We start from the raw sequence: 18,185 nt of genomic DNA on the forward strand, positions 1-18,185 counted from the left end.
TCTCTTAATTTTCATCATCTTGGCAGAAAGGCCATATAAAAAGTATCCTTATAGAATGACTGTTTTCTTTCTTTATAATTTACTTGGTGACTTTAATTATGAATAAAAATAAAAGTAATATAAAATGTGCATATAATATGAATTTAGAAAGGAATGGTAACCATATTTTTCTTCTAACCATTGAAATGGAAATGAGACTTTAGGCTTACATCTATCCTATGGTGAATAATACCCATTTTTAAGACAATCCATTGAGAATGGAGTTAGGTGATAGAGGTCATTATCCTTTCACAGATGGGTGTTCGCATCTAGTTTCCTTCTGAAAATCTTCCCTTTTCTCATTTTCAAAGTGTTTTACTCATAGTCAGGCACTGAGAGTTTTCCCACTTTATTGTCTGCCTCTCCACATGGTGCTACTTCAAGCTGCCTTGGGACTTTAAAGAATCTCTACCAAGGAGACCTGAAGATCAGCCTCACACCAGGTGTTTGCTCTGTCTTTGGAGGGTGGCAGCAGTTCATCTTGACAGTTATCCCCAAACCAAGCAGGAAACATAGGATTAAAGATTCAGCAAGGTTGACTCTTTCAGAGATTTCAGTGCCCTAACAATGTGAAAGATGTATTAAAGGTTAGACTTTTGACACTAAAAGAATTCCTACTGTCTAAATTTTTCGCATTCATCTCAAGCTTAAATGTTACTTTGTAAGCTTACTGATCACCAGCAAGCTTTTAGTCTCAATTTTTAGTTGAGTGGCTATTTGTGGGCAGTTAGTTAAATTGTTGGAAAGAATGGCTTTTATGTGACTTTTTGATTTCTTTATTCCCTGTATGGTGGAGGGAACTAATAGTAACTATTTGAGGGCATTTGAGGTACTGGGAATAGTGCTGAGCACTTATATACATCATTTCATATAGTAATCACAGCCCTATAAGGCGGTGATCATTTTTACAGACAGAACCAGAGGCCAGAAAGGTTAAGTACTTGCAGCTGGCAAATCACAGCACTGGGATTTGAATCCATTTATGTCTTACCTTCCAGGAAGGGTGGAGTTGCTTGGTTAGGCCTATCTCTGTTGTCCTGTTCAGGTAAACAGTCTAGCAAGACATGGGACTGGGTTTTGCACAGTAGTAAATGGTCAAGTTCACAAAGAAGAGTTACCCCTGTTTGTTATATGACCTTCATATTAACTCTGGAAGGTGGTAGTGATTCTGACTCTGGAGCTTCTGAGAATTGCAGACTGAGCAGTCCTCATAGTCTCTGAGGTCTGGAGGCAGCAGTTGAGTTTGGAGGAGGAGTTGGGAGTGAAGTCATCCAAGGCCCAGGTCACTGAGTTGCTTCCTTTCTTTCCTTGGGGAACAGTTCTCTCCCTCAGATTAGCAGCAGGGGAGCGGTTCCCTTTGGGGTCGGGAGCTGCTGAGATGGTGATGACCAGAGAAGGGAAGCAGGCATTCCTTCTCCTTGGTAGACTCACCCTGGGAGCTAGGAGGGGCCCTTTTTGTCTGCCTTCTTTTCCTCCCAGACCCCGCCTTTCATTTTCATTCAAAATTACATCACCCCTGAGGCACAGTTTTTTGTGTCTTAGGAAATCTGAAAACTTGTTGTAAGACTTGAACCTATTAAATTGTTTGTTTTTCATTCTGAATATAATTATTTCTCTTAAGTAATGCCAGAATAAAAAAATCTAAGTTTATCCTCAAAGAGAAAGAAAATGGCCACTTTGCTGAATGAGCATTTCTTAAATTTCTCACCTCTGGGTTTTCTTGTGGGATACATAATTGTGTCACCCAGTATTTGTATCCTGAGCTGTGATACCACACCCTTTTGCTTGCCAGTTCCTCTCTCTCTCTCTCTTTTTTTTTAGATTGATGAAGGGCTGCTTGGACTTTGACTCTCCTCAAGATGTTAATTATATGTTTCATAATCAAGTGTTCTGTTAAAAATCACTTACGCATAGCTTTGGAAAGAGCACTAGAGGCAGGGAGTTGCTTCAGGGGCACAGAATATTGTTTTGGAGGCCTCGAGAAATCAATCTTAAGAGTTAGTTCATTTACCACCAAGACATATTTAGTCAGTGTATATAAACAAAAGAAGTCACAGTGTGCCTGGACATTATGTGTCCCAGATGGAGTTTAAACTTGGCTCATTATACTGCACTGATGTCATGGTGCATAAACTGGCCCTGAATTAGAGACGTGCACAGAATCGGCTGTGTGCCTGTGTGTGCTGAGGGTGTGCGCGGAGGGAGGGGCTGGCTGGAAAATCTTTGTCACGTTTTTCCTGTCGTCTGCAGAGACTAGTGTCAGTCCTGAATTTGGACTTGGTGCAGAATGAGGGAAGAATTGGAATAATATGTTCATTTGTACAAGTCGGCATGTGTATGCACTCAGGGATGTCATTCTTCCAAGGCTAAGTATAAATGAGCCAAGCTTTTCAACAGTTGCTTACAAAGCTCTAGGACTAAAATCTAGAAAGGAAAATCTTAAAGCATTACATTTTTGAAGGGTGTTTTCTGTCTGTTTGCTTTGAAACCCTAAATCTAGACATTTTCTTTAAACTTTTAAATGGTCTTAAGGATCCAGCTGTATAATTCTGTTTTCCTGAATTGTATGGTGCATAACCTTTCAAACTAGTTGCTTAAGTGTTTGTAGAGGCAAATGCCTGGTGCCCCCTAGAGAACCCGGCCAAGTTGAAATCTTTTTGTGTGCTTTGAGAAGGCAGCTTATGGGTCAGAAAAGGGTCCTCTCCTGGAGTTCTGAGCACTTAATAGGAAATTTCCACACACTGTGGTGTTATTTTATTACTTTTTATTGCTGACTTTCATTATGATAATCTTAATTAGAAGCATTTCCAAGTAATTCAAACCATTTTGTAGATATAAAGGGTTTAGATTTCAGAACTTTTATGAATGGATTCCAAAATCACTGTTGCTGGGATCCATGGATGCTGAACAGAACCTGGAATGTGAATCAGTTGGGAGGTGAGCCTTTAAGGAAAGCCAGAATGTTTCCCAAACAGAAAATCTGGTCAGAGGTGAGAATTGGCTGGTTTTAGATCTTATTGAGAACATGAAACATGGTGGATTCAATACAATTTTTTCTTTATGCATACTCTTTTATTAGAGGCTACATTATTATTAACTGAGAGATTTACCACTGGTAGAAATGTAAAGAAAAAGAAATATTAATAAAAGTTGTTGCCTGGCCAGTGTGGCTCAGTGGTTGAATGTTGATTCATGCGCTAAGAAGTCACTGGTTTGATTCCCGGACAGAGCACATGTCCAGGTTGTGGGCTTAATGTCCAGGTTTTGGGCTCGATCCCCAGTAGGCGGTATGCAGGAGGCAGCCAATTGCTGATCATTGTTTCTCTCTCATCACTGATGTTTTTCTCTCTCTCTCCCTCTTCCTTGCTCTCTCTAAAAAAAATCAATAAAAACATGTTTTTTAAATAGTTATTTACTGAGCACATATTATGTGTAAGGTCTTATACCAGGGCTGTACTAGAGTTGCTCTGTTTCTTAAGCACACATATGAGGTAGGTATTACCTCTTTTTTTCAGATGAGAAAATACCGGGTTTGAAAGGTTTAGTGTCTTACCTAGCAGAGCTGGGACTCAACTGTAATCTTCGTTTTTATTTTGTTTTCTTAAGTTAAATTTATTGGGTTGTGATCTTATTTACTCTTCTCACTGTGTATTTTGGGTATCTTAGTTTACTTTTAAATGATTAGTTAAAAAGTGAATTGAAACTCAAATGAGATTGGATTGAAATTCTAACACATCTGATTCTAAACACATTATACTGTGGAGGTCTCCATGTCTTTGCTTGTGTAACTGTCCTTTTGCTTATTCAATTGCAGTCTCCTACTGCCCCTTTAAATGTTACTCCCAACTATGTGTTCCTAATTTCTTTATGGTTTCTTCAGTTTTCATAGTACTTAATAGCCAATAATCATATTTTATTACAGTTATTGTATTTTCTACTCTTACACCATCACACAAATGGCTGGGATTTCATCTTTCTCATCTTGGAATTATCCAAGCTTTATAAAGTGCCTGGTACATAGCAACTGCCCAGCAAATATTTGTTGAATGATCAAGGGTTCAGTAATTGCATTATGTGTTGATTTAAATAAGCTTAATAATCAATACAAAGTTAAGGCCTGAATAAATGATAATATGCTCTGCAGTGGCATGGAGGGGGAAATCCTTCTCCCTCTTCTGCAAAATCCTTCCAAAAAGATTTGTTTATTTTTGATTTGATATTATTGGGCACAAAATATCAGGCAATAGTAGTGTTAATTTTAAGTAATTAATATAAAGTATAGTAATTAAAATAAATTCCAGAATATTTAATGACAAAGTATTGGTAACTGATTTTCTATTACAAGGCTGAGAACATTCTTCATGGGAACATTATTTCTTAATTATGTCTTAAGGGGTAGAACAGTGTTAAATGAATAAGGTGGTCAACATTGAAATGGGTCTTAAAAATAGTAGAATATTGGGTTATAGGTAATTAAATATGTTTCTTCACTGGCCTTGAGATTGTCACAGTAGAGTTATTTGCTTAGGTTCAAAGCACAGCTTTCCAGAGGTGTGTGACATTAACTAAGCACATCAGCATGGATCATGTTGCTCTGTCTCAGCTACATGAGGTGGCTGTATCTAAATGGAGGGAGACATTCTACATTTAGTGTATGAAACACAGTCAGGGGAGGGCTGATTAAGTGAAAAGTGGCCTGAGCTGTTGATTTCTCATCAGTGTGGCCGGAGCCCAGTTTGGGAATACGGGGTGCATGGGTGGAATTGAGGATTACAAAGGGTTTGTACCTCAATTGATGGGCATTTTTGACAAGATTACCCTGAAATGATGATGACAGGAACCAAATTTTGTTCTCTGAACATAACTTTTTTTTTTAATCCTCACCCGAGGACTTTTACCCGAGGACTTTTTCCCATTTTTTGTTCAGATCGAGTGGGAGGGAGAAAGAGGAAGAGAGAGAGAGAAACATCGATGTGAAAGGGACACATCGAGTGGCTGCCACCCGCACAACCAACCAGGGCCGGGGACAAACTGCGACCGAGGTACGTGCCCTTAGCAGGAACTGAACCCGGGTCTCTCTGGACCGCAGGCCGACGCTCTAACTGCTGAGCCAAACCGGCAATGGCTAACTTTTAACTAAAGGAAGAAGAGTTATATTTTTTGGTACTTAACAACTTTGAAAAATGTATTTAATAAATGAAAATAAAAAATTTAAATGTAATGGTGCTTCAGATGCACAAAGGTATTTGGTAGCTGTTAGCTGTTACTCTTAGCCAAGGAAAAACTGCACTTAAGCTTACATGGAATTTTGGTCTTTTATATTCTTGGTTTTATCTTGAAAGTCCTGTAGTTGAAACTTTAGACTCGGGCATTTGTGGTTCTCTTAAAAGAGGCTTTTAACCTAGTTTTGGTCATCTATATTACATTTTACATTTTTTCCATTTAAGTTAATGCTATATTTTTATTCTTAGCAAACAGCAGCTCTTTCTGTAATAGAATCTCTTTATTCTAGGCAGTATACAATTAGAGGGAGTAGAAATGTACAATTTTTACAAGCTGCCATTCCATTGTATTTTTTTTTTTTAGTCCTTACCACTATCTGTAAATGTTCTATTTTTATTTAAATGGTCCCCCCACCCCTATCCCTTTCACAGTGGGCAGAACTTTGTATTATCTAAGGCTCTATTTTCATTGCCTAGAGAAATGCCTGACCCATTCTGGGCACTCATTTGCTGAATTAAGACAGAGATGTAGTAATTCTTCTAAGGACACTTATTTCATGAAATGCAGTTATTGAACTATTGAATATATGTATTTTCAGCAGGCAATGGTATAATTTCAGTTCATAAAAATACCCTCTTTGTTTCATCTGATTTCTTTTTCTTTGGTTACCAACTAATCTATTTCTGTATTTTTTATTAATGACAGGTGACTTTTGGAAGGCATAGAAAATTCAATTTCAATCTTCCAAGCAGTCATCTTTTATTTTTCTTATGCTTACTATTGAGCCATGAGAAATGGCATCTAGTAAGTGTGATAATCAAGCTCATTGCTTCTTTCAAGGATTCTAAGGGAATTCAAATAATTGACAAAGACTTTATGAGAATAAATCCTGCCCAATATAAAAACAACTGTTGTTGTCGAATTCCTTGCTCCTTAACTGCCATAGTGGGAGTGAGCAGCTCTGGCTCAGGGAGTGAACATAGATTTCCTAGAAGAGAATGTCCTCAGCCTTTGGGGACAGGCTTCTGACCCAGTTAAGTGCTTGCTCTCCTTATAGCTATTTATTGAAGTATCTCCATAGAGAATTGACTCTGAAATCCACCGCTGTCAGAGAGGGAAGCTATATGTAGAAGAGAAGAGTGTGCTTTTTGTTCAGACAGGGCTGGTGTCCAGTGCCAGCTCAGTCATTTTGTAGTTTTGTGACTTTTTAAGCCTCAGTTTCCCCTGTAAAATATAGCTAGTAATACCTTTCTGGAAGACCATACAGGTTCAGTAATTAATAGTAGCCATTTATATATTCCTTGTAGAAACAACAGCTGTTAAAAGGAGCTGAAAAGTAACCTGCATCATGCTGACTTCATTTGAGAGATGAAATGATCTATTGAGGGGGACAACTTTTGAACCTTCCATCCTTTGAGGAAATAAGAGTATTAAAATTTTGGAGCCCTGGAGTATTCTTGCTCCTTGCTCTAAATAGAATGAGCCCTAAAGCCCAGGAAGAAACAAAACAAGATCATTTATCCTGTTAGTGATGTTGACCAAGGAAGAGTTTTACATGCCATGCATATATCCTTGTGCCTTGACCCAGTGTGTCCCAACCAGGGATCAAACCCACAACCTAGGTATGTGCTGTGACTGGGGGGTTGAACCTACAGTCTTTTGGTGGATAGAATGATGCTCCAACCAACTGAGCCACTTGGCCAGGGCAGATTAAGACTACTTTTAAGGAAAGATCTGTGAAACACCTGTTCCAGTTGTCTTGCTGGGTAAAATTTCCCCAGGATTCTGTGTTTAGCTTTTTCCTCAATTATATTAATTCTACCTCTTATTTTATTGTTTCTTTAGACTTTGGAAGAATAGTCACTTAATTTTCATTAAGCCTTAATAAACTGCTTGGTTTATTTTGGGCTGCTTAGTTCATGTAGCACTAATAGATTTGAAACAGATTGAATGAAGCACCAGTAGCCCGAAGTATGCTCCTAATAATTTGGTTAACCTGGTTCTGCTTTAACATCTATGGGGCAGAAATCTGTCAGTGGTTAAAATCTTTGTCTTTTTTTAAATGCAGCATAACTTATTTTAATGCTGACTTTGGAAAAGCAGGAAATGCTTAGTGAATGGACAAAAAATGATGAGGTTTGGACAGTGATATGTTTTACATTCTGCATTTAAAAGAACTTTTAACAGTTATGTCTGCTTTGTGGCTAGAGCAAGGAGGGAAGGAGGAAGAGAAGGGGGCAGGGAGTGAGAAAGGAGAGTGAGAGGGAGGGAGGAAGGAGAGAGAGAGAGACAGACAGACAGACAGACAGACAGACAGACAGACACTGCCTGACTTGTATGGTACAAAAGGTTAAGTGCCAGGGAGCCGGCCAGGGTGTGACTCATGCTCCTCAACGCTTCGTGATGCAAGGCCTTCTGCCGCCTTCTCATTCATATCTGTTGTCAGGAACAGATCATTGGGCTGGTGTGTGTCAAATTTTTATTTTTATCTCTCCTTTATTGACAATGGAAACAGCATGGAGGTCAGTCTGCTTCAGTAAAGCAAAATGCTTTCATTTAAAACATCTTTGTGCCAAGATGATACGGGTTGTTCAAATAATGACTTTGGCTCTTACTAAGAAAAATTGATATTGGGACACAGGAGATTTGCCTGGTTTCTGAGGTAACTGGGTAGATTATAATCTGGTTGCCATAGCAACCCAGCAGCAGGGAAAATTACTGGGACTAAACATTTGAAGGGAGGTATTATAGTAGAATGCTTAGAAATCTTTAACCTATCATCATGCTCCCTGAATAAGTGTGATGGGGGTCCGGAATTGACCCCAATGGAAGCAGAGAGGTGAAGGCATAAATGAATGACTTTTTGTGGCTGGATGCATCTGGGCCATTCTTTGAATGTGGCCTGGTGTCAGTGACCACTAAAGGAATCGTTACATACACTTTTTATGCAATATGATAAGTAGATAATGTGACAGAATCTGGAACATCATACCCAATTCTATAATCCCTTTTCTTGCCTGGAACTTTTGATAATACTGGTGAATTGTACTTTTATTTATTTAAAAAAATGTTTTTTTCCTGATTGATTTTAGAGAGAGAGGAAGGGAGAGGGAGAGAAAGATAGAAACACTGAGAGAGAGAATATCGATTGGCCGCCTCCTGCATGCCCTCCACTGGGGATCGGGCCCACAACCTGGGCATGTGTCCTGACCTGGAATCGAACCAGCCACCTCCTCATGGGTCGACGCTCAACCACTGAACCGTTCCAGCTGGGTGTAAACTTTACTTTTGGAACTAGCATTCAGGACTCGTCTAATAATTATGAGTGTGGAAGAAGAGTATATGAATGTGGGATTGTCAAAGAATATCTGGGGCATAGTCTTGTTGTCCAGTGATTTTTTTTTTTTTCTAATTAATTCTATAGGCATATATTATAGGCCTATCCCTAGAGGTAGAAACACAAAGCAGGTGGTTTCTGCTCTATTACAGGGATGTTAGAATTTGCCTATGGGCTTTAAAAAAGACATGGATAATTATCTTTATTGGAGTATTGTTTCATTCCATTGTAGTCGAGTTATGTTCAATGTTTATATAAAAATAAAGTTAAATAAAAACTTTTCATGTTAGGAATGACTTTAAAACTCATTTTCAAGAAAGCAATCACAATGTAGATATTAAGTGATTTTCTCTTGAGTTCTTAAAATGGCACAATGTGTTTACATTGGTGAGAATTTTGAATACTTAAGCCTGAATGATTATTGACACAGTTATGGTACAGGAAAAATGGATTGCCTTGAAATAACTGTTATAATTCAAGGTAATGAATTTTGGACTAAAGTTTGGACTATCATTTTTGTGGAGTGATCCTGTTTTCTCCAGCTAATGCGCTTCCTGATTAAAAATTTTAAAATATGCCATCAGTGTCTCTTGTGGTGAATTATTAGAAGAAGCAAAATGCATGGATATTAAAGGTTTAGCTTTTAAAGATGAAATGGTTTTGATCTCAATAAATTTACAAAACTGGTAAATTATGGTACATACAGTAAATAAAATTGGCTTTTCAAATTGGATGTAAAGACAGCTTCATTTCTAAATTAAAATAATTATTTGCAATGGTTTTTCTTTTACAACTTTCATTCATTCATTCAGTAAAAATAGTTATTGAGCTCTTATTCTATGCCAAGCATAGTTTTTAGCACTTTGTGCCAGATCTTGTGCTTTTAGAGCTTAGTTTAAAGAAGGAAAGGTAGACACTGACATAATTGCTTCATTAATTCATTGCAATTGTAAATTCTAGGAAGGAGAAGTGGAGTGTTTTTTGTTTTTGTTTTTGTTTTTTGACAACATATTTTGGGGACCTGACCTTTCCTGGGAGTCAAATGCCATTTCTTAGGCTCACAAGAATGAGTAGGTGTTGGCTGGCTGGGGAAAGAGTAAGGTGTGGGTAGTGGGCAGAGATAAAGGAGTACAGGAAGAGCATAGCAGGCAGGGGGAACAGTAAGTTAAGGGTTTCAAGGTAGGGAGGAACAAGGCTTGCTCCAGGAACTGTAAGACGAATGTCGCTGACATCTTTCCAATTTCTAGAAATCTATAGTACTTATTTTATTAGTGTCAACCTTGCATATACTGTTTTTCTAACTACCTTTTTTATGTTTGGATTATGTCCTTTAATTTGTATTTACATATAAATTAGAGATTCATTTTCTCTTTTTATCTAAAGGAACTAAATTAGAACAAGAACTCTGAGGCTCTTGAAAGAACGTACTTTGCTTTTGCCGTGCGTGGTCCAATGTTTTGGAAGTTGTCTTCTAATGTTAAATATTTATGTTCATGTGACCAAAACACTGACGTTTAGGTAATAGATTAAAAATCTGAGTGTTTAGCCCTGGCCGGTTTGACTCAGTGGTTAGAGCGTTGGCCTGCGGTACAGAGAGACCCGGGTTCGGTTCCCGCTAAGGGCATGTACCTTGGTTGCAGTTTGTCCCTGGCCCTGGTTGGTCGTGCGGGTGGCAGCCACTCGATGTGTCCCTTCACATCGATGTTTCTCTCTCTCTCTCTCTTCCTCTCTCTCCCTCCCACTCTATCTGAACAAAAAATGGAAAAATGTCCTCGGGTGAGGATAAAAAAAAAAAAAAATCTGAGTGTTTAGTGGAGCCTATTTGTAATATTATTTTTTTATTTTGTACTATTCATTATTATTTTCAGATCCTATACACAGATACTTTTTCCAAACATTTGTTTTGAATATATAATTGCTTTCTATTGTTACATAATAGAATCTATAACCCATGTCAGTAATAGATACCTGGGAATAGTATGCAACAGTGTTAGGTCATGACCTCATATCTCTGTGCAATTTTTCTTTATAAGTATGGTTTCTGTTTTTTTTTTAACTGTTATTTCTAATTTAGTGAAAGAACAAAAGGAATAGTCTTGGGGAAAAAAAGTATCTTAAAAATGAGTTTTGCCTTGGCCTGTGAGGCTCAGTTGGTTGGAGTGTCATTTCATACACTGAAAGGTTGCAAGTTCAATTCCCAGTCAGGGCACATACTCATGCTGTGGGTTTGATCCCCTGTCGGGGCATGTACTGGAGGCAAACAATCGATGTTTCTCTTTCATATCAATATTTCTTCCTCTCTCTCTACCTTCCTCCCTCTCTAAAATCAATAAACATATCCTCGGGTGAGGATTAAAAAAATTGAGTTTTTGAGTTACATAGCATCATAAGTAACACTGGAGAATTCACTTAGCTAAATTCAAATACATATGCTTACTCCTAAACATTTGAACAGGTCTAAAACATATCCTAAGTTTTGTGTTTATACAAGATCTGTGCCACGTACTTCCTGTCTAGTACATAAATTTAGGTGATTAAACGGTTGAAGAAAAATCCCAGATGTTCCAGTATTAAATTGAAGTTCACTGTTATTTTGGCAGGTTATTCTCGTTCAAGTTAATCCAGGTGAGACTTTTACAATAAGAGCGGAGGATGGAACACTTCAGTGCATTCAAGGTAAGAGATTTTTTGGATGCCTTCTAATTAAAGGAGTTTTCCTTTATTAAGAAAGTGAAGGGTTTCTTTTGTGTCTACTTGTGCTTTTTCTAGAAGTAAAGTTTATCTTGGATTTGTTTTTTGTTTTTGCTTTTTCTTTTTGTCAGATAGGGATTTCTTAATGCTGTTGCAGGCCTCTGATATATAAGGGACAAAGTTAAATACCTCTAGTATTCTATTGACCTTTAAGTGAATTAACTTAACTTGGGAAAGCTTGCAGAGGCTTCTTATATTATAGACTTTGGTAAACATGAAAAATGCAGAGATTTTAAAGAACCCTAAAATTCCAATTGAGAACTGGATGTACTTTTTCAAATTAGATCAAAGTTTTAAATATGTATTGTGATGGTGTCCAAATGATGTTTTTAGAGGTAAAATTTGTATAAACTATCTGTTATTTAATAACAGATATTAACAGATTACTTCCAAGTTTTATTGTCTTATAGTTTGTATGGGTCAGGAATTTGGGCATGGCTTAGCTGTGTCCTGTGGCTCTGGGCCTCTCACAACACTAAAATCCAGGTGTGGGTTAGAGCTGCAGTCATTGTTAGGCATGTCTAAGGGTCAGTCTGTTTTCAGGCTCACTCAAGTGGTTGTTGGCAGGAGTTAGTTTTCAGCAGGCTATTGGCAGGAGGCTTTCCTCGTTTTATTGCTAAGTGGCCTCTCCATGGGACACGTACATTATTGCAGCTGGCTTCATAGCAGCAGCTATAGAAGAAGGAGGATCACACAGGGTGTGAGTATCAGCAGGCAGGAATCTTTGGGGATCATCTTAGAAAGCTACCCACCACCATCCACCCCCAATAATTCATGTCCCTCCTACATCCAAATGACTTCCCCTCAAGATTTCCGAAGTCTTATTCCAGCTAGAGTCCAGAATTTTGCCATCTCAGTAAGTTCTAAGTATAGGTGAGCCTCCTTTCTTTATTTTTTTGCATTCTTTATTTTTCTTAAAAATTTTTTTTTCTTTATTGATTTTAGAGAGAAAGAAAAGGAGAGGGAGAGAGAGAGAGATAGAAACATCGATGAGAGAGAACATAGATTGGCTGCCTCTCCTGCATGCCCCCCACTGGGGATTGGGCCCACAACCTGGGCATGTGCCCTGACCAGGAATTGAACTGGTGACCTTTTAATGCATGAGTCAATGCTCAACCACTGATCTACACCAGCCAGGCTGGGTGCAGTTCTTTAAATGCGTACAGTTCACTGGGCATTTTAGTTAATTTTTAGTATGTGTAATACCAGTGCCTCTTCTCTGTATTTCACTTGGGAGAGAAATGACTTAGGTCCTCTGATCCATATGGAATTCTGTGTCGGAAGATCAATTCAGGTCTGTTTTGGCCTGTAAGCACTGGTGTTGGAGAACACTGTTTGTGACACCTGTTTTTGGCAGTGATCGGGCTATGGTAAATTGACATATACTTGAGTTCAATGCTAGGTTATTGATTAGACTGGAATCTGAACATAGGGTTTATTTTTAATGCCTGTACTTGTTTACCAATAGATTAACAAATGAGGGGAACTGCCCTTTTTTTGGTTTTCTATAATGAGCTGCATAGAAAAAGTTGATTTTTTTTTTTCTATTACTTTCCATTATAGAGAATGCTGCTTTATAAACTTACTACTTGTTTTTGTACCTATATGAATACATTTAGGAATAAACATTTTTTTCTGGAGAAATGAATGTATTTTCATTATTCAAGCCAAATGAGTTTTAATTGCAGTTAATTTGAAATGACTTAGCCATGTTCTTAGTAATTTTTACCAATTGCGTTTCTCTGACCATGTTTCCCTGAAATTCATCTGTGATGTTCTGAACCATTTAAAACCAAACCTAGTTTTTAAAAGAAACTTCAGGTCAAAGAAGAGAGGAAATGAATATTTAAAATAGTATGGGATATAGAATCTTCTTTCTCCGTGTAGTACTTTAATAAATGGATATTATCAACAAATAAAAATCAGAATTTACTCCATAGCTTTAAAAAAGTCACACCAGAGGAAAAGTCACTTCACCTGTTAGAATGAAGCTGATGTTTTCAGTTCAGTAAGAAAGCCGTTGAGCCTCTGGGCATGGTACTGGAGTGTCCTGAATGGGCAGGTAGACTGTCTACAATTGAGTATGTGTAATAGAATCTATAAAAGCAAATTGCTGAATAAATCGGCATATATAAAACCCATACATTCATGCCACCTGCTTTTACTTTTTGGTATCTGCATTGTGTGTGTGTGTGTATTCATCTAGTTAGCACCTCTCCCCCACTTTTTTTGTATGAATCCATGTCAGTAACTGGGGTACTCTGCAGGGAATGTTGCAAGTGTGATGCTCTGTTCACAATGGGAGCTTTGTTTTCACTCATGATGATACTTGGAGATAAATGACACTAACACTCCTTCCAGTGATTTCAAAAATGCCTTTGACTAAAGCCACTTATCTTTAGCTTCTCCAGCCTTTCTATTCTTTGTTCTATTCTGAAAACCCCCACTACTATGGTTATCTTCGTTTGGGGCTTGGTAGTACCTGGGCCAATTAATTGAAATAACACAGGACAGGATGAGAGGGACTAGGAACTGGAATCACATGGTTTGCCTAGGGCTTGGGAAACTGGGGAAACAGGATGAACTGCAGAATCTGGAAGGAACTTTGAGTCCAGACCTATTGATCACTGCTTATGCATAATAGGCAATACTCAGCTCAGTCCTCCTACCCCCGAGCCTTCATTTGACTAACTTCTCTGTTCTTTGTGAGTAGTGAATGCTGGACTCCACATGGGTAGTAGAGCATATGAACACAGAATGTAGGAATAGACAATATGTTTGCAAATTGCAACACAAATTATGTTATCCTTTCACTGTGATTAATATTCCTATCATCATTAATATTTATTCAGCTCTTAGCTATGCTATGTATTCACTCATATATAATGGGTATGATAGGTACACATGAGGAAACTGAGCCCTGTAGAGGTTATTTCACACACCTAAAGTCACATAGCTGGAAAGAGGCAGAGTCTAGTTCTCATCTCTGGTATTCGGACTGCAGAGTTTGAGATCCTTGTTGCTCTGTACACCGAAGCATGAACTCAAATAGTAGGGCTCTATTCTCCTTGGGAATGTGACAAGAGCAAGGTAGGTTCCTATTCCTGGAGTAACAGGATTCTGGGTAGGATGCTTAGATGAGTACTTATGGCCAGGATGAGTTAGAGATGGTTTGCAGAGCAAAAGTGGATGGTGGAGACTGAGTCCTTAGAGTAAAAGCAGGTGGTGTGATACAGGGTGTATTGATATAGAACTTAAACTATTTCTGCCTCAAGTCAGGATTGGGCCCAGAGTTGGGGTGGGCTGACCTTTCAGGTGGGGCTTCCAGCTGCTGGAAGGGAAGGGGTGCAATGGGAGGGGACTAATATAGTGGGAGGCAATCTTTTCCTGCCTGCCTTAAAAGAATCTATTGGGAAAAGATTTGTAGTTTAGTCATATTGTATTGGAAACTTGTGAAAGAAGCTTTTGCGTTTTACTAGAGATTAAAGTTAAGAGAGCAAAGCTCTATTTATGCTCTTTCAACACCAGCCAGCAGGTGGGGAAGTGGTTTTTTGTTGTTGGGGTGGGGTGGTTGGTGGTGGTGGCCTTCCTGGAAATTTTGAAGTCACACTTACTGCTTACGCCAAGGTTGAAACTGTCAGCTTAAGAATTTTGCTGTTTCAACATTAGTCAGCAGGTTAGGGATTGATGTGGGAAAGATTAGGGGTAGGGAGTGGACTTGGTTGGTGGGGGGTGGCTTCCTGGAAACTTGGAAATGATACCATATAAGGTTAACCCTCTTTGCTTGTAGTTGAATTTGTTACCCTAACAATATTGTTTCTATAGGGCACTTATGGCATCACTAGAAAGACCTCAGAAGCTCATGTGATGCCATGAAAAAGCAGTTTGGAAATTCAAAGCAAATCAATATAAAAATATGGTTACTCTGGGGGAAAAACAAGATTTTGTTTTCATGGGAATGTCCTTGGTGATAATGAAGGAAGAAAAACACAGGAAACATACAATATGCTGTGAAAGCAGATTCATTTCTAATGGAATATTTCTCAATATTTTCCTTGAAACATGAATTACAGGTCTTGAAGGGGCCACAAAAGGTCATAGTTTATTTTCACTGGGAGGGTGCACTATACCTATGGCATCCTAGACAAAGAGCTAATTGTTAGGGGAAAAAAGAATCATAACAATCAATATGAATTCTTGCCTTTGCTTAAAGTCAGGAATTAATATTGGGCAGCTGCAGGTCTCTCCCATTATTTTCATATCCTTGTCTGGGCTGAGGTGCTGGCAAGGCAGCTTTCCTTCCTGCCCACACATGCCATCTTTTTATCTGGGCCCTTTCTCTGCGCCCTGTAAAATCCTTCAGCCAAAACAAATACCACACTTCCTTTAAGGCTCTAGTCTGTCTCCTCCGGAGCCCTCCTGGACCACTGCATTTTATCCCGACCTTTCTCTGCATTTCTGGGGGAGCAGGTAGAGGTAGCACTACATATAACAGTTTGGCTATATGCACAGACCTTTCCTTTGCCCTTGAATTAGACTCTGAACTCAGTTGTGACAGGAAACAGTATCTTCCACCCTGTCCCCAGAGCCTGATGATAATCACTGGCTAGACCCTTGGCTGGCCCTGGCATTACATCAAGTGTGATAATTTTTCTTTTAAATTTTATTATTGTCCTGGGAGCTTGAAGATGTCTAGTTAAGTGCTTTTGGTGGTCTCAAAAATCTCTATAGAAGAATTTTCTAATTCAAATACATTGATAATTGAAGCTAATCTGTTTTCCACAGAGAAATATGTTTAGAGTCTAAAGAACTTTCATATTGATCCTGCAGTTTTTATTTGTGTTTTAAGACTGTTACATACAAATTGTGAGCCTGAAGAAAATAGGTGAATGGCATGGTGAGTCTATGAGATAAAACAGATTAAAGTAAGCTGTTTGGGAATTTCCATTTTTCTAATAAAGAATACTATTTAAAGAGACTTAATTGCTAATGTATTTTTGCCCACAATAATTTAGACATCTTTTATGAAGACAGTTTACTCTGTTGACTTGTGTTAAGTGGGTCGAGACCTTGAAATGACAGCAGAGTATATGGTAGGGAAACTCGGGGAGAGCCCCTTCTGAGGTGGCTGTAGCGTAGACACCATCAGAATGTGAAAAATTTCCCCTCATACTTCTTCTCCTTAAGCCTTCTTCAGCTCCGCATCTCATTCTTCCCCTGGCCCAGTGAGTGTGGGAACCATATCACTGATGAACACCGCACTCTGCTAAGGGGCTCTGTGAATGACCCCATTGAGAGCAGTTCCACAGTTCTGAATCTCCTTGTTTGTCTCCCTCCCCCTCCCCTCCTCCTATGATTCAGCATCCAGACTGCCACAGGGACCTTAATGTGTTTTTTTTTTTTCCCTTCCTCCCTCTCATTTTATACTTCAAGTGCATTTATTAGACTCGTTTGGCACATTAAAACACGGACATGTCATTCTTTCTAAGAATTTTATGGCAGGTCCTAGGGAATGCTCCCTGTCTCTTGCTTTGCTTATTGAGAAATGACATGAGTGTTGTCATCCATAGGGGCTACAAGCTGAGGCTGACTGTGATTTCACAAGCAAAGCTTCTATATGGTCTATTTCTTTAAAGCAGACTGTGCATATTAATGAGAAATTTCTGTTTTACTGGCTTAAAACCAAGGAAGAGGATCTATTGCAAATGCAGTCTGTCTTCTGAGGTTGATGGAACCCTTGCCTTGGCTAAATTTGCAAACAATTTTTTCATCAAAAATATTTGGTGGTTTGATAGTGAAATTATTCTAGTATAAAGACCTTAAATCCTTCCTAAACTTTGCAAACTTTCAGTACATTGAACATGTAATTGATTGTTATTTGACTAGTTATTTGTAGAATGTCTGTATTATTAGTGGAAATATTTTTTCCTATCACAAGATTAGGATTTTGAGAGCTGTTTTATATAAGAAACTACCTTGAAAACCCATTTCTTTTACATTTGGAGGGAGTTTGTGAGGGATTGCTAATCTGAACTGTTATTGTGAACAGTTTGGCATTAAAAAATAGTTTAGAATAGAAAATACAGGTCTTTGCCCCAGGCTATCCCCACCCAGCATCTTGCTCATCTTTTTCTGATTGAATCATAGCAGTATTTGGTGAGAGTTAATTCACAGTTCTTCAGTTAGGCTCTAACCTGAAAGAGTCTTAGTCTGAATTGCTCTACCAACTTGCCAGCTCATTTTATAACTCTTATATGTTAGTTAGCTTCAGGACAAAGCAGTGTTGTGTGTGTGTGTGTGTGTGTGTGTGTGTGTGTGTGTCGCACGTGTAAGTGTGTAATATTGATGAAAAATTATTTCCAGCATTTTGGAGTGTTCCTGATCTTTGAAATGTTTGGGAGCCTTAACAGGCATTCTGTACGCCGACCTGCTAGTCCCCCTTTCAAACACAGCTTGCTGCTGAGTAACTAGAAGTTTATTAGCAGGGTGGTCTCCATAAGAGTTGGTAGATATTGATAGATACTAATGGAAAGTCCAGTTTATGGAAGAGGTGGGAGGAAAGTCTGTGATCATACATGGAGCTGTCATGATGGGACTGAGTAATGTTACGAGACTGGATTACATCAGTGCCAAACTATGTAGCTTCCCAGAGGTATGAAGTCCCTCTCTAGGGAGGTACCCAGTGTGTCTGCTTCTTGATGCTTTTCTCCTTCTGCCCTTCCCTGTTACCTTGATGGTTTACATCTATTCTTACATTTGCATAGTTAGGACAAAAGGTTCGCCCAATATTTTATTTTCAGACTTTTTTTGGCTTTTTTCTCCAAATACAGTTTTG

At 38.5% G+C, this 18,185-nt stretch overlaps 1 protein-coding gene across 5 annotated transcripts in view; it reads left to right on the top strand.

Annotated features, from left to right (window-relative positions):
- The window catches only part of FNDC3B (fibronectin type III domain containing 3B), a 337,457-nt gene that overhangs the window by 84,715 nt on the left and 234,557 nt on the right, over positions 1–18,185 (top strand). For all 5 annotated transcript variants that reach the window (XM_036243400.1, XM_036243404.1, XM_036243403.1 and 2 more), the window contains one exon: positions 11,200–11,275. In XM_036243400.1, coding sequence (XP_036099293.1) covers positions 11,200–11,275 — 76 coding nt within the window. The remainder of the gene's footprint in view (positions 1–11,199; positions 11,276–18,185) is intronic.

Source organism: Molossus molossus, unplaced genomic scaffold, assembly GCF_014108415.1.
Source record: "Molossus molossus isolate mMolMol1 unplaced genomic scaffold, mMolMol1.p scaffold_m16_p_5, whole genome shotgun sequence".
Lineage (NCBI taxonomy): Eukaryota > Metazoa > Chordata > Mammalia > Chiroptera > Molossidae > Molossus > Molossus molossus.